The 15,749-nt window shown below is 40.2% G+C and overlaps 2 protein-coding genes across 3 annotated transcripts in view; one reads left to right on the top strand and one right to left on the bottom strand.

The window, feature by feature from the left end:
- Positions 1–769: 769 nt before the first annotated feature.
- On the bottom strand, positions 770–7,667 carry LOC133553096 (sterile alpha motif domain-containing protein 12-like). The gene is made up of 4 exons (XM_061900938.1): positions 7,524–7,667; positions 5,438–5,609; positions 5,229–5,369; positions 770–1,297 (listed from the first exon to the last, which is right to left on the bottom strand). Exons 2-4 carry the CDS (start codon positions 5,559–5,561, stop codon positions 1,281–1,283), a joined length of 282 nt encoding a protein of 93 aa, XP_061756922.1. The 5' UTR covers positions 5,562–5,609; positions 7,524–7,667; the 3' UTR covers positions 770–1,280.
- Positions 7,668–10,452: 2,785 nt separating this feature from the next.
- scara5 (scavenger receptor class A, member 5 (putative)) overlaps positions 10,453–15,749 on the top strand; it is a 97,360-nt gene continuing 92,063 nt past the window's right edge. Inside the window, exon 1 of one of the 2 annotated variants that reach the window (XM_061900936.1) lies at positions 10,453–10,641. The gene's annotated coding sequence lies outside the window, so the exon portion shown is untranslated. The remainder of the gene's footprint in view (positions 10,642–15,749) is intronic. The other variant, XM_061900937.1, reaches the window with a different exon arrangement.

The following is a 15,749-nucleotide window of genomic DNA, read 5'->3' as shown; positions in this document are numbered from 1 at the left end:
TTACATACTGGCACCTTGATTCATTGGACCATACGAAGTGGAGCGGATTACTCACATCATGGGTTGACTCAAGGTACCCAAGTTCTTCAAGTGTTATCTGGTCAACCATGTCTCCCTTTTGGTGGGGTTGGCACTTCGCTTCCTACTTTCCATGGCTTACTTCATCCATTTCTTGTAATTATTGATTTCCGATAAAATGAATTTTCATTGACTGCCAGTTGCGTGTCACAGTTGTTGTTGTTGTGGTGTTCCGCCATAACTTGCTATGCTGTCACTGCTGTTTTGTTAAACTCATCTTTTGTGGCTTGAAGTTGTTTTGCGGCTTCAAATTATTTTGTTGTTTCATTTGTCTTGGTTGTGGCTTTTGCAATCGAGCTGTAGCTGAAAGTTTTTGTGATGTAATTTATTATTTTGTTTTGGGGCGTTTGCATTTGTTGTGACCTTTCTCAGTAACCGTAGCTTTTGGTCATTTTTGTTTTGATGACAGTATTTATATATTGATCAATCGTTACACCCCAAATATATTTTATATGTGTGGGTGTGTGTATAATAAGGTGTGATGTATAATAAGGTACCCATATCAATAAGAGGCACACATTTTCATATTTCATTAAGAATGTTAAAAGGTTTTGTTAGAAAAATGTAAATTAGTATTTATCTGCAGTGTGTGAGTAAGTAAAATATGTAATACTGAGCGTCATTTCACAGCTTTCCTATGTTCCCTTTATAATGTGCTATGCACCAGAAAAAAATTTAAATAAACAAACTGTGTTAGTTATTTTGTTTTAATATACAATTTGTAAAAGTTGTGGTGGATTGCAAAAATTGTGTTCATGTTTCGACAAAACAAACTTCTTAAATTGATTTGGTTGGGATAAGCTATAAAATAAACAAAACAAAAGCATTTTCATTATGTGAAAGGGGCTCTCACGAACAAAAGGGTTGGAGATCTTGCTCTAAAACACAAAATATTGTTAAAATGTCATTTAAAAGTCAAATTTGCATATCATGGACCATTAAAAATAGTCAACAGCACAAAATTTATACTTATCTGACAATGTGTAATTATTTGTAACCACTTTGACGTCCTAATGTAGCATACGACATAGTAACAAATGAGATGAAGAGTCCTTATGTCAACTTTTTACCAACAGGAATTTTCTTTCTTTCCCGTCGATCTTTACCTCACGTCCGTACTTCTGTCCTGATGTCTCCTTAGCCATCTTTTGATGGGCGTATGAATAGATGAAGGGAAGTCCAACTGAACAAATGAATGTCCATTAGGCTGGGAAACATTCTGCAAGAGAAAACATATTTGTTCATATATTGTTTGGCCTTTCAAGACACACATATTGACGTTACTTTAATTGTAGTACAAAAAGTCTGAGGCTGCTTCAATGCTTCAAGTTACGCCCGTTTTTTTAATTGTCCAGGTTTCTTTTAAAATAAAATAGTCTTCAAGGCGGATTGTATTTCACACTTTGAAATGTCCTAGTGAGACGTGCTGATGCCGCAGGTCCAAAATTTAAGAAGCATACCCAGGCATATGAGGCCTGTGTCAAATACCATCTGCGGGGTAGTGGTTCATAGGAATCAAATTAAATGTGTGTGTTTGTGTGTGTACAATGCTCGCCAGGGATGATGTTACTCTGTAGCATCCTGTGAAAATCATGGGTCAGAAGCTCCTACGAGCAAAAATATTTAGAGTAAATCGATTGGAGAATATGTGATCGGAAATGCACACATTACAGGGTTGCTCCACTCAGAGCACAAATCTTTGATGAAGGCGTGTACTAACAGACTTGGATCAAGGGGGAGAATAGAGCGTTGCCATAATTCACAAAACTGCCTAATTTTTTCCAATTAGCCACATGGGAGAATATTATAGTGATATAACAATATTTACCTTATAATGGTCATTTTAATAATTGCCGCAACTGATTTATTCGGTGCATTTATTTCTGTTTCTATAACAGTGCACTTCCGACTTCCAGCAGCCAATGTGTGTTCCTACTTCCAGAAAAAAAAAAAAAAACTTTTTAACCTGAATATACAGAAGATGAATTGCTGCTTCCAGAAGAGGGTGAAACGATAGAACAGACGGAAGCAGAGAGAGTGAGATCAGCATAACTTTGACACTGTAAATTTGGAACTTGGAGCCAAGCTATTTTGACATAAATTGAGTTCTTACCCAAAATAAACTGGAAAAAAGGTCACCGGCAAGCTGGATCAAAGAGACAACTGTCCATTCAGTGAGTCGATTTAATATTGATCGTGATACACTCAGCACATCATGCATGTTAGTAGTACAACTACAGTCTGTCACGCTGTGTACAAACAAAACATGAAATGTGGGCTAATACTTTACAGATACTGAAATATGATTGTTCATGTTTTTCAGCCAGTACATATTGGTGTCCTATCGCATTGTGTTGTGCACTCCAAACAAACACAATTCGGGCGCTGACGTAGAAGCAAGCTTATGTCTTGCAGTAGCAAGCTTTTACGTTTAATATCGAAGCATGCGGATGTTTAACTACGCTATAAAAATACTTTCTTAGTGTTTGCTCTTCCAATGCTCTAACAATGTTGCTACAGTTTGGTTATTATACAAGTAATAGGACGTAAATTAAGTATTGTTGGTGGTTTTTGATTGCATTTTGATTGATTTGAAGGTAGAATTGATTGCTCCAATTCAATTTATTGCTACCCAACTACAACGAGCTAACATGTAGGACTGGAAAAAAAAAAAGTTTTGTAAAATGTAGGCAAGATTCCAAATAAAATGCAGTTCCCCTTTGTTGGAATGCCTGGCCCTTGGGGTCCCCCCCAAAAAAAACAGTTTTTATAATAAATAACAATAAAATAAAATACATATTTTGATGGACAAAACTAAACAGATTCAACATATTATTCTGTGACAAATCCAAAGGAATGTACAGTTCATGTTGAACAACAAAAATGAAACATATTATTTTTAAAATAATATGAAATGAGCACTCAAAAGTACATTACTGTTAGCCAGTGACATACAAGCAAGTCAAGCCCAACAATATTGTGCAACCATCAACTTTAAATATTAACTATTATTTTGCAGTAAAAAAACATATCTGCTTTTTCACAAATTACATGCAATCTTTTTGACTAATTTTGGTGTCTCCAGCAATGGAGAACACCTCTCAGACCGGGAGAGGAAGTTGACACTCTCTGAGCCAGTCAGATGATGTCTCATCTAATACATGAGAAACATTAATTTCATTTTCAGCTAAAAATAGCAGCTTTTACAATGAGGTGTTAACATATCAGTCAGTGAGTCAGTCAGTTAGTTACCTGCAATATTAGCAGGAGACGGCGTGCTCCGTTGCCGCCGCTGCTGCTGGTGGAGATTCATTTTCAACATGAAATGGATCAAAACCCATCATTCATTCAAAGTCATCACATGATGTGTATGCTAATGTTTCCGCACGTGTTGTATTTCCTCACTATTATGTAATATATTTGCAAGTATCACAAGTTATCCTGTTCTTATTCTTTTTCGTGAATGACTCTCCAATGTTTGCATCGCAGACCAGGGCCGCGCGTGGTAATGTCACGCACGGCAACAGGAATCGATAAGGGAATCGTTACAAAACCTGGCAAATGATTCCCAGGAATCGAAAAACTGACCACCAGTTCTCAACGAAAAACTGTTTAACAATTCCCATCCCTAACAAAGATCAAATCCGAAAACCTAAGCATTTTTTTCCCATAAGCAATAGTGGAACATGGATTCACAAAACCCTCATTGTATAAACTGTTATATTTATGTACCACAGACCGAATAAAAATGTACTTTGTTGTATGAACTTTGTCTCAGTGTTTGAACCTTTCAGCCACCCATTGTGTTCCTGCAGGGCTCATCGATCGCAGGCAGCAGAGCAGTGCTGTTCTAAGCTACTGTGCTACTTGATGTGCATTTTAAATATTTTTTTTACCTTTTTAAACCATCCTAGTTTTGGTACCTCAATAGTAGTCCATAGACAGAAATGGAGAAGTAATGTGTGGTTTGAAACATTCCGGAATTGTCCACAGTGGTGTCCACACTGCCTGCTTCCAACTTTCCCTCTATTCCGCTGCACAAGATGAAGATTAACTGACAATTAATTTTACTTTTTAACTCATTCAAATTTAAGGAGTTTCGTCAACTGTGAGTGCACTACAGTAGTGGTCCCCAACCAACGGGCCGCAGCTCGATTGGTACCGGGCCGCAGAATATTTTTTTATTTGATTTATTTATTTTATTTTTATTTTTTTATCAAATCGACATAAAAAACACAAGATACACTTACAATTAGTGAAGATACACTTACGATTAGTGCACCAACCCAAACCCCCCCCGCGGGACAAATTATCAAGCGTTGACTGGTCCGCAGCTACAAAAAGGTTGGGGACCACTGCACTACAGTGCTATTGACAGTGTGAGAGTGTGTGTATCGGCCGGACAGTTTAGCTAGTTATTGTTTTGAGTTTGTTACTAAAAAGAAAGTTGATCCATCACCCCCTGTAATATATAGTACTATATAGCATTGTATATTGTGTTTAATGTGTACAAACTTTTACTAAAATAAGGGATTTTGTTGAGGCTGGAACCCATTATTTATATTCATTGTTATTTATCGAGAAACTTTGCTTCAATATTCAAACTTTTCTATTTAAGGTAGCAATGTGCGGACTGAAAGAATGGGAGGAGATAGCCACGCTTATGTCACCTTCGTACTTTACTGATAGTTATTTTTTGGATTCAATAATGTTTTTCACCTTCTTCATCAAAGTGCTTGCACTTGCAACTTTCTCCAGTTCCACAGTGGATTATTTTGCAGTCATACTCAATAAAAAAATGTGGGATTCATAGTTAGGGCACTTGATTCCACTGAATGACATGTGGGAAAACAGACAATTTGTTTTATCCACAAAGTGTGGCTGTGCGATAAACAAGACAGTGTATGCAAAGTTTTAGACATAAAAAAAAAATAAAAAATGGGGAGTATGAAAACCAAGCTACCATTCCAATGCATTACCACTGTTTTTATGTTTCCTGAAATGACATACAGTTGCAAAATCCTTGAAATTTTGAAGCGCAAAATTGAATGGCAACAGTGCTCTTCCAAAAAAGGTCCTGGTACTTCTCATTGGCTGAAATGGGTTAGAGCGCCACGTGACATCAGTAAAAAAAGATTAGACATGGTCACCTGAGCAGATATCGTTGAGCTCGTCGACTTCCTCCTGCACCCTGAGGAGGAGGAGGTCCTGCAGCATCTCCTGCTGCTGCTCCTCGACATCCACTCCCAGCTGGAGCAGGTGATGCTCCCTCAGCCTCAGCAAAGCACGGCCTGCGCCGGGGGGTCAAAGTTGAAACTACTAATGTTCACGTGCGTTGTGAATGATGTAGTGGGCATACCGGAAATGGCGTGCTTCATCACTTCTTTCTGGAGCACGCCCACTTGGCCGGGGTGGTGCTCCTGAAGCCACTCCAGGACCTCCCGCACCGACCATGACGATACACGCTTGGATGCAGGTTCCATCGCCACAGCAACAGCATTAGCAACAAACCACCAAAAGAGAGGGAGCAGCTGTAAGAAAAAATGTAATGTTTTTTGAGGTGCTGATATACCGGGGAGGAGCGAAATCCTCCTGGAGGAACGATGACACTAACGAGTGAAAGACTGTTAATGTGACCTTTTGAGTTCTATGTAGAAATGGAATTTCCTGTGTTAATCAGGAGGGTTGTGTGGGAGTCTCTGCGGAGTCACTGACATACTCTGCAAATACATAGCCACCATTAAAAGTCAAGGTGGAGGCGAATACATTCATATATGCACTGGTCATGTCCATATGCCATTAGTGACACACTTGAGAAGCGTGTCACTAATGGTACCCACATAGGTATTGTATGTGCCTATGTGGGTCGTGGGAATCAAACCTGGGCCTGATCCAGTGACGTGCTGTCAGGGTAGGCAAGTGAAGCAGTACCTTACCTTGCCTTTAGGTGGCTTAACCATGAGATGTTCAAAAAAGAAGTAAGAAAATAAAATAAGTTTGAATATTTATCTTTTGGTCTATGCTTTCTGTGTGATTTTGGTGTGATTCCTGTATATTTTAATCATTTTAATGGTCAAAATTGCGGAAACTACGTGTTTCCTGCATTATATGAAAGCACTTTTGTGCGTGCCACACAGCAATGCATCATCAGAGAGGGTGTTCAGCATGGTTAGAAAAATACTGACAGGGAATAGAACAAGGCTGGACAATTCAACCCTTAACTCAACAATGAGTGTTATGTATATGTGTAAATAAATGAACACTGAAATTCAAGTATTTATCTTATTTATGTGTATATATATAAAAAAAAATCTATATATATATACATATATATATATATATATATATATATATATATATATATATATATATATATATATATATATATATATAGCTCCTCCACATGGAGAGGAGCCAGATGAGGTGGTTCGGGCATCTGGTCAGGATGCCATCCGAGCGCCTCCCGAGGGAGGTGTTTAGGGCACGTCCAACCGGTAGGAGGCCACGGGGAAGACCCAGGACACGTTGGAAAGACTACGCCTCCCGGCTGGCCTGGGAACACCTCAGGATCCCCCGGGAAGAGCTAGACGACGTGGCTGAGGAGAGGGAAGTCTGGGCTTCCCTACTTAGGCTGCTGCTCCCGCTACCCGACCTCGGATAATGGATGGATGGATGGATGGATGATATAGATAGAATTCACTGAAAGTCAAGTATTTTATATATATATATATATATATAAGAAATACTTCACTTTCAATTAAAGTATTTCATATTTAATTTGATGAATTCTACCTATATACCTCTTCCCTCTTAGCCACGCCCCGCCCCACCCCCGATCAAGCCCCCACCTCCCGAAATCGTAGGTCTCAAGGTTGGCAAGCATGGCCTCACCTGGTATTTAGTTCACCGCACGTCACTAGACTGATCACAGTACCCTGTCAACAGCTAAATGGGAAAAGTACATTCTGGCAGACAAATTACAATGCCTCCCTCTTCTGGTGAGTTACGGCATTACAATAAACCCACCAACAGCATTGTACTGTTATTGCTCAGCAATTTTACAAAAATCAATTCGACTTAACTAACGTGTTAATTAATGTACATATCACAAACATGTTTTGAAAAAAAAACGAGTCAACAACCATCCCCTAAGCCGCCATGTTTGCCTTACTCACTCCACATCAAATTGTTTTTGCATATTTAGCAACATTCTGCAGCGTTATATTAGTCTAAACAGGCGCCACATTGACGAAGTTTACACTTTCGCTGTGGTTTCTGTGTCACATTCATCCATTTGTCACCCTGGAAAATTAAAACAAGCCTGGAATCCGGTGAGACAGCCCGCCCAACAACAGACTGCAACATGGCGTGAGGCACCGCAAACATTTTTAACATCGTAGCGAACTTTAAAAGTGGCGTTTTAGTGCACTTATGTGTAATTTTACCTTCTTCCAGTTGTGCCTTGTGCGATTCTTTCCAAATAATGGCGCGGCTTGTCTCAACCTGTCCACTGGAGGCCTTCTTTGACCTTCTAGGCCACGCCCATCTACCTTTTTCCGTATTGTGGGAAACGCCCCCTTAGGTGTGTTCAAGTGTACTTGGATATCAGCCCGACATCTTGAAAGGCTGTTGTTAAGCAACGATTAACTTTTAATGATTTTAACGACAATATGTCTTCTAGTCGCAAATGTTTGCTTTCAATTTTGATCCAAGTAAAAGCAGATATCATCATCACTTTTACATGTTTGTTTTAATTTATTTACATTGGACAAACAGACCACAATATATAAAGTAAAAATTATGTGTGTATTAAACATACTTGGCCAATAAATGTGATTTGGATTCTGGTTAAAATCTCTTATGGTGATGTATGAATGTTTGTAGCAGAACACTTTTAAAAATACATTCTTAATGTCAATGGGACTTTTTTATGTCAAAATTAAAACAATAAATACATATTTTAATAAGTATGTAAATGTGTCTTTAATTATTTATAATTTGAATTAAATACTAGATAGCCAATATTCCGATACTGTCCAACTCTTAATTACCTATTCCGATATCAACCGATACCTATATAAACAGTGGTGGAATTAACACATTATTATGCCTAATTTTGTTGTGATGCCCCGCTGGATGCGTTAAACAATGTCACAAGGTTTTCCAAAATAAATCAACTCAAGTTATGGAAAAAAATGCCAACATGACACTGCCATATTTATTATTGAAGTCACAAAGTGCGTTATTTTTTTTTTAACATGCCTCAAAACAGCAGCTTGGAATTTGATACATGCTCTTCCGGAGCGAGCATGAGGAGGTTGAGGTGGGTGGGGTTGAGAGGGCAGGCTTGAGGTGTGGGGGGTTAGAGGGTGGTTTTATGAAACCGATACAGATCATTTCTGATATCACATTTTAAAGCATTTATCGGCCAATAAAATCGGCAGTCCGCTATTATCAGACATCTCTATTAAATACATAACTGTACTTTAAATATCCATTCATCCATCCATCTATCCATCCATCTTCTTCCACTTATTTGAGGTCGGGTCACAGGGGCAGCAGCCTAAGCAGGGAAGCCCAGACTTTCCACTCCCCCGCCACTTTGTCCAGTTCTTCCCAGGGGATCCCGAGGCGTTCCCAGGCCCGCCGGCAGACGAAGCCTTCCCAACGTGTCTTCCCCGTCACCTTCTACCGGTTGGACGTGCCCTAAACACCTCCCTGGGGAGGCGTTCGGTTGTCATCCAGACCAGATGCCCGAACCACCTTATCTAGCTCCTCTCGATGTGGAGGAGCAGCGGCTTTACTTTGAGCTCCTCCCAAATGACAGAGCTTCTCACCCTATCTCTGAGGGAGAGCCCCGCCACCCGTCAGAGGAAACCCGTGATCTTCTCCTTTCGGTCATGACCCAAAACTCATGACCATAGATGAGGATGAGAACGTAAATGGACTGGTAAATTGAGAGCTTTGCCTTCCGGCTCAGCTCCTTCTTCACCACAACGGATCAATATAGCGTCCGCATTACTGAAGACGCCGCACCGATCCGTCTGTCGACCTCACAATCCACTCTTCCCTCACTTGTGAACAAGACTTTGAGGTACTTGAACTCCTCCACTTGGGGCAGGGTCTCTTCCCCCAACCCGGAGATGGCATTCCACCCTTTTCCGGGCGAGAACCATGGTATTTTAAATATATTTAACATAAAAGTACATTTTGTTTTTCAATCTTTGAATAGAATATTTTAATATTCAACTAATCATTTAATAATTTAATTATTGCTATAATTACTTCTTGTTTGAATTCCTTAATTAATAAATTAAATATTAAGTTCGTTATTTCATGACTGCATTAATTATTTTCTGCGATGAGTTGGCGACTTGACCAGGGTGTACGCCGCCTTCCGCACGATTGTAGCTGAGATAGGCACCAGCGCCCCCCGCAACCCCAAAAGGGAATAAGCGGTAGAAAATGGATGGGATGGATTTAAATGATTTATTTCTTAAATTATTTTACGGACTTATGTGTCAGCACTGTATGGATGTATTCGATTTATGTCAAACTCAGCTTTCAAAGTCAGTGGGCGGGTCCTAACTATTTGATTGATTGATTGATTGATTGATTGATTGATTGATTGATTGATTGATTGATTGATTGATTTAAACTTTTATTAGTAGATTGCACAGATGATCGGTTACCCAGCATTACCACGTGTCTGTGCGGAAAAACTCTCTGATAATTTCAATTAATTCCTCTACCTTGCTCTGAATCAATTTGCTTCCACATACACCACAAGGTCTAAAATATCTACTACAAACTCCATAAAAAAGTTAGCCGCCATGTTTTCAAAGACTTACAAAGTTCCAAATAATTATTGGACAAGATTAGTGTTAGCCCCGCCCACTGATTTGAATAAGGTGACTTTGAGAGACAAAATAAATCTGTTCAATGAAAAAAATAAACTACTGAATAATGGGAAAAAAATATTTAATTATTGGAAAAAAATATTAAATATTGAAATAAATTATTGCATGATTAAACAAATTAATTTAATTTGACGTCGAATAAATTAACCACCCATCCATAACAACACGTGTGTATTTGATTATTTACAGAAACATTCAAGCAATCATCCAAACATTGACTTAATTAATTTTGTCCTATTTGACCCCCCATACTTTGCTGTATGAATGAATGTTAAAAAAAAATAAAAATAAAAAATAAAATTTTTTGAATCGAATACAACACCAACAGCATTGGTTTATTTTAAATTGCACTTATTTTCCAGACGACAGAGGGCGCAAGCGCACAGCTGGTGATGCAACCCATATCCAGCTGACTTGGAGACGCACTCCAGCTGGAGTTGGAGGTGATGACGTCATCACGGAGTGAGAATTCCTGCAAAGTTGAGCTGCCTGTTGTTACTGTCTGCTCGTGCAGGGCACACACACACACTGCCTCATTACCACGCGTGGAGCTTGTGGACGCTTTACATGGGAATGAAGATCCCAGCGCAGCTGTGAATTCTGCTGTTTCTTTCTTTTGTTTTCCCAGCTGACATCTGATAAGGTGAGTGGGACACTGCACGTTGTGCACGTTGTTTTCAGGCTCTTCTACGGCCCCTTTATTAGGTACACCTGCTGATGCAGTCTGAGCAGCCCTTTAATTGGTGATGTCAGTATCAGAATGTGAGAAACAAAAACAGACTGACTACCTTTGTTGCACATCTTTCTAGAAGTATATGCAACTGGATTTTGCAGTATTAAAAAATACAAAATTAATGGTTGCTTGTATTTTAAACTTGGTGTGAGAGAAGATTGTTGTTGACATATTCTCCCACTTGCAGCATCAGTGCAGGCCACACTTTGACCCTCAGAGGTGATAAACGCTCGTCACTGACGTTTTAACATATGTAATTCAAAAAGACAGGAGATGCACTTTTAGTGGAACTCATGCATAGACTAACTGTCTTTTTGTGTTTGTGTGGTCGGGGGGGGGGGGGGGGGGGGGCGGAAGTGTCTCTAATTAACTGTGAAAATGTGTTCATGTTGACATGGATGACTGAGCAACGATAGAGCACGTTTCCTGTGTCCAATTAACACAAATATACAGTTTTGTCATGATACAATACACATTGTTGTATTCCTTTGAGTCCAAAAGTTAGTCTTCAATAATAAATAAATAGGTTGTACTTGTATAGCGCTTTTCTACCTTCAAGGTACTCAAAGCGCTTTGACATTACGTCCACATTTACCCATTCACACACATTCACACACTGATGGGGGGAGCTGCCATGCAAGACGCCAACCAGCACCCATCAGGAGCAAGGGTGAAGTGTCTTGCTCAGGACACAACGGACGTGACGAGGTTGGTACTAGGTGGGAATTGAACCAGGGACCCTTAAACTTCCAGCATCAGTCAGCGTTACACAATAACTCAACATTTTTATGTACTGTACTATTTTGTAGTTTTACATGCATTACATACTGACATCAGTGGATGTTATGAAGACATCAGGGACCACACACACACACACACACACACGCACACACACACACACACACACACACGCACGCACACACGGTGGTGGCCTCAGACAATCGGGAGCTCAGTTGGGGGTCGAATCACCCGAAAACCGTGACCCATGATGTCAGGAGATTTCTTTTGTGTATTTGACGAGGCTGCAAAATGTGTTGTCGCATTCTAAAATTATGTTGGAAGCATAGAGCTCGTGCATCCAGAAAGGATTCACGTAGCTTCACTTTTTCCACATATTTTTATGCTAAAGCCTTATTTCAAAATGGAATCCATTATTATTGTCTATGCACAATACCCCATAATGACAATGTGAAAAGTTTTTTAATTGCAATTGTATTAAAAATTCAAAAATGACAAAAGTCACTTGTTAATAAGTATTCACCGCCTATGCTCAATCTTTGTTCAATCAATCAATCAAAGTGTATTTATATAGATATAGTCCTTAATCAAAAGTGTCTCAAAGGGCTGCACAAGCCACAGCGACATCCTCGTTGATGCACCTTTGGCAGCAATTAAGGCCTCACACCTATCTTTGGTGGGCAGCACGGTGGGAAAGGGGTTAGTGCATCTGCCTCACAATGTGAAGGTCCTGAGTAGTCTTAAATTCAATCCCAGGCTAGGGATCTTTCAGTGTGGAGTTTGCATGTTCTCCCCGTGACTGCGTGGGTTCCCTCCGTATACTCCAGCTTCCTCCCACCTCTAAAGACATGCACCTGGGGATAGGTTGATTGGCAACACTAAATGGTCCCTAGTGTGTTAATGTGAGTGTGAATGTTGTCTGTCTATCTGTGTTGGCCCTTCGATGAGGTGGCGACTTGTCCAGGGTGTACCCCGCCTACCGCCCGAATGCAGCTGAGATAGGCTCCAGCATCCCTCCTGCGACACCAAAAGGGACAAGCAGTAGAAAATGGTTGGACCTATCTTCGGGCAGTTTTGCCCATTCCTCTTTGCAGCACCTCTTGAGCTTTAGAAAGGTTGGATGGGATGCGTTGGTTTTCATCCAGAATGGTATGATATAGTTAAGTTTTAGTACCGATGATTGTCACACACACACTAGGTGTGGTGAAAAGTGTCCTCTGCATTTGACCCATCCCCTTGATCACCCCCTGGGAGGTGAGGGGAGCAGTGGGCAGCAGCGGTGCCGCGCCCGGGAATCATTTTTGGTGATTTAACCCCCAATTCCAACCCTTGGTGCTGAGTACCAAGCAGGGATGTAATGGGTCCCATTTTTATAGTCTTTGGTATGACTCGGTCGGGGTTAGAACTCACAACCTACCGAACCCAGAGCGGACACTCTAACCACTTGGCCACTGAGTATGGTATGGTATTTGTTTTCATTGCACAAGTACAACAACATTTTGTTTTCAGCACAAACATTGCTTAATTTATCTCCACTCTGTCAGAGGTATAGCATTCCTCTGTGGAGAGAGGAGAACTTTAAAGAAGCACAGCCATTTCTGCAGTAATCTACCAATCAGACCTGTTTGGTGTGGCCAGACGGAAGTCATTTATTAGCAAAAGGTTTGCCTAAATGCACATGAAAGACTCTTAGACCATCCATCCATCCATGTTCTACCGCGTGTCCCTTACGAGGTCACCCGGGGACTGGAGCCCATCCCAGCTTCAGACCATGAGGAACACAATTCTCGCCGATACCGATCACATGTATTAACCGCATATTTTTCAATGTATTTATGGTCAGTGCTATTGACAGTGTAACAATATCCACACTATTATTTAAACACATAATTTTGAATTACTTACAATAGTTTAGGCAAAGTCAATAGTACACAATAACCAAACTAGAGCAAAACTACTCAAATAAAAATGTTCGCCCTCAAGATCCTCCTGTTTCCAACAAATTATTTAAATGACGGAAAAAAAAATTTAGTAAATAAAAACATCGACTTAATCATTTTAGTATCGTTCAAATACTGATACTACCCTTAATGCCAACACTATTGGTTTGTGGATCGAGGCGCTCCCGTCTTATGTCATGTACCGACTGCGACAATGCTGACACACCAACAGTTGTTAATTTTTTTTAGACTCTTTTCAATATACTTGTTAATTCAATAACTGCTTACTTTCTGCTGTAAAGTGGTTCCATCTACACTTCTTAAACTTTACATAAGCCCTAATTTTTCGATGGTTTTTAAAGTGAGCTTAGTGTTTCTGGCTTGCTCTCGGTGTGTAACATGTTTATCCTCATCCTCCAGTGATAATTGATAATGATATCTACTATGAAATTCAGTTTATTTGCTACAATGGAGGTGGTTATTTATAATTATTATTATTGACTCCACACTTAGTATGGAGACACATAATTATCTTCTAACCGCTTATCAGCCAGGGGGCTAAAAATAAATTAAAGCCATCAAGAGGGGATCTGCGTTTGAATTCGGCATTAAAAGACTAAAATCGGCAATGGCAATCCACATACTTTTTCATGATAATTGGCTGATGCTGATCTCCGATCTAGACAGTCTATGAATGTTCTCACTCATCCTGGTAATTGTCATCTCAGAGCAATCAATCGATTGCAACTGAACTGTTTGGTTGGTCTTAGGCCCCTTCTACACTAACCCGGTTAAGGTTATCCAGGGTAAATCCCACCTAACCTTATCCTTGTCCACACACACACAATGGTCGTTTAAGACCACTTAGCCCATCCATCCGCCGGAGCAACGCAACCTAATGCGCGTGCGCGGAAATTGCGCACATCATAGTCACCTCCAGTGTTGCTTTGTGTGCAAATTCTTAAATGTAACTTATCTGAACAATCTCCAGTGTTGTGGTATTTCAATTAACTGGAATCCAGTGCACTGCGGGGCCCCATTGTAGTGGTTCACACCTGAGACATCATAAATTCATCAAATCTTTAATGGACACGTGAAAGTAAACAATATGAGAAAGAACATTTTACAACAATCAATCTAGGGATCTAGATATCTGGTCAGGACACTCCTCACTTTTTTGTTTTCACCTTCATTGTCCATTCCTTTTTGGTGACTTTATATACTCTGGACCTAAACGTTGAGTTTGCGACATACATGGCTGACAATACCTGATACAGTCTGCTTTGCCACTCCAAAAGCATTCATTGTTTTCCGTAGTGTTCCCTCGACAGCCAGGTACTACAAAGCTCACGCTACGGTTTTATATAACATCCACGGGAGCCGCATACTTGTTGTCTCTCCTTCGACAAATGGACAAAGTTTTTCGGTAAGTAGAATCACAGCTGACCTGGACCTTCGAATGTTCTGTTGCCGTCTGAGAAGTGTTGTATCCCAAATAGCTGCAGTCGATTTATCTTAAGGTATTCATGTGGGATTTCCACAAGCATCTATACAGATGGAAGGAGAAACACGGGCATGTCTGGATGACTTGCCTTTATATTTCCAGTGGTTAACTCCGTGTTACGAAACCACTTTATTACGAAGCTGGCTATGGCGCGTTGTGACATTACTTCCTCTGTGGGGCGCAGTCTCTCTGGTGTCACTTCCTCTCCAAACTCAGTTTGTAAACGATCAATGAGTCCATACAAAGCTAAGAGCTGGAGATTCAATAAATACATGGCGCCATGTAAAAAATGGTCCTCAGAGGGGAACCTTAAACAATGATTTAGTGTGGCCAAAACAGGGCTTAGGCTAAGTAATTATTTGTTTAATGAGTTATCAGGCCTAAATGAAGACAGGGTCTTAGAAAACGTTTCGCCTCTCATCCGAGTAGGCATTATCAATTTATGCTCATCGACTTAGATTAGTCCAGACTAATCTTAGATCTGACAATCTAAGTCAGATCTAAGATTAGTCAGATCTAATGTGGAATAATCTTAGATCTGACCAATCGAAGTCTATGAGCACAAACTGGTAAATCCTACTCGGATGATAGGCGAAACGTCTGTGATCGATAAAATGCCCTGGGATACATCCCTACTAATTATAAGACTTGAAGTATTGCAATAGATCCAATGATCTCTGAATTTGGCCCTGCAATGAGGTGGTCACTTGTCCAGGGTGTACCCCGCCAACTGCGGTAGAAAATGGATGGATGCATGGATCTCTGAAGCTAGATACTTTGTGTTTTCTAGTGATATGCATGTCATTACGGTACTCCAAAGAAGAGCGGAGGTTTGT

The sequence above is a fragment of the Nerophis ophidion genome, linkage group LG05 (assembly GCF_033978795.1).
Source record: "Nerophis ophidion isolate RoL-2023_Sa linkage group LG05, RoL_Noph_v1.0, whole genome shotgun sequence".
Lineage (NCBI taxonomy): Eukaryota > Metazoa > Chordata > Actinopteri > Syngnathiformes > Syngnathidae > Nerophis > Nerophis ophidion.
Note: the sequence above shows the minus strand (reverse complement) of the source record. Positions and strands in the feature narration are given on the sequence as shown.

Excerpts from the sequence above, each read along its gene's own strand:
- LOC133553096 (XM_061900938.1), bottom strand. The coding sequence starts at position 5,561 with ATGGAACCTGCATCCAAGCGTGTATCGTCATGGTCGGTGCGGGAGGTC. Across the intron at positions 5,370-5,437 it reads GATGAAGCACGCCATTTCCG|GCCGTGCTTTGCTGAGGCTG; the intron begins GTATGCCCACTA and ends CCCCCGGCGCAG.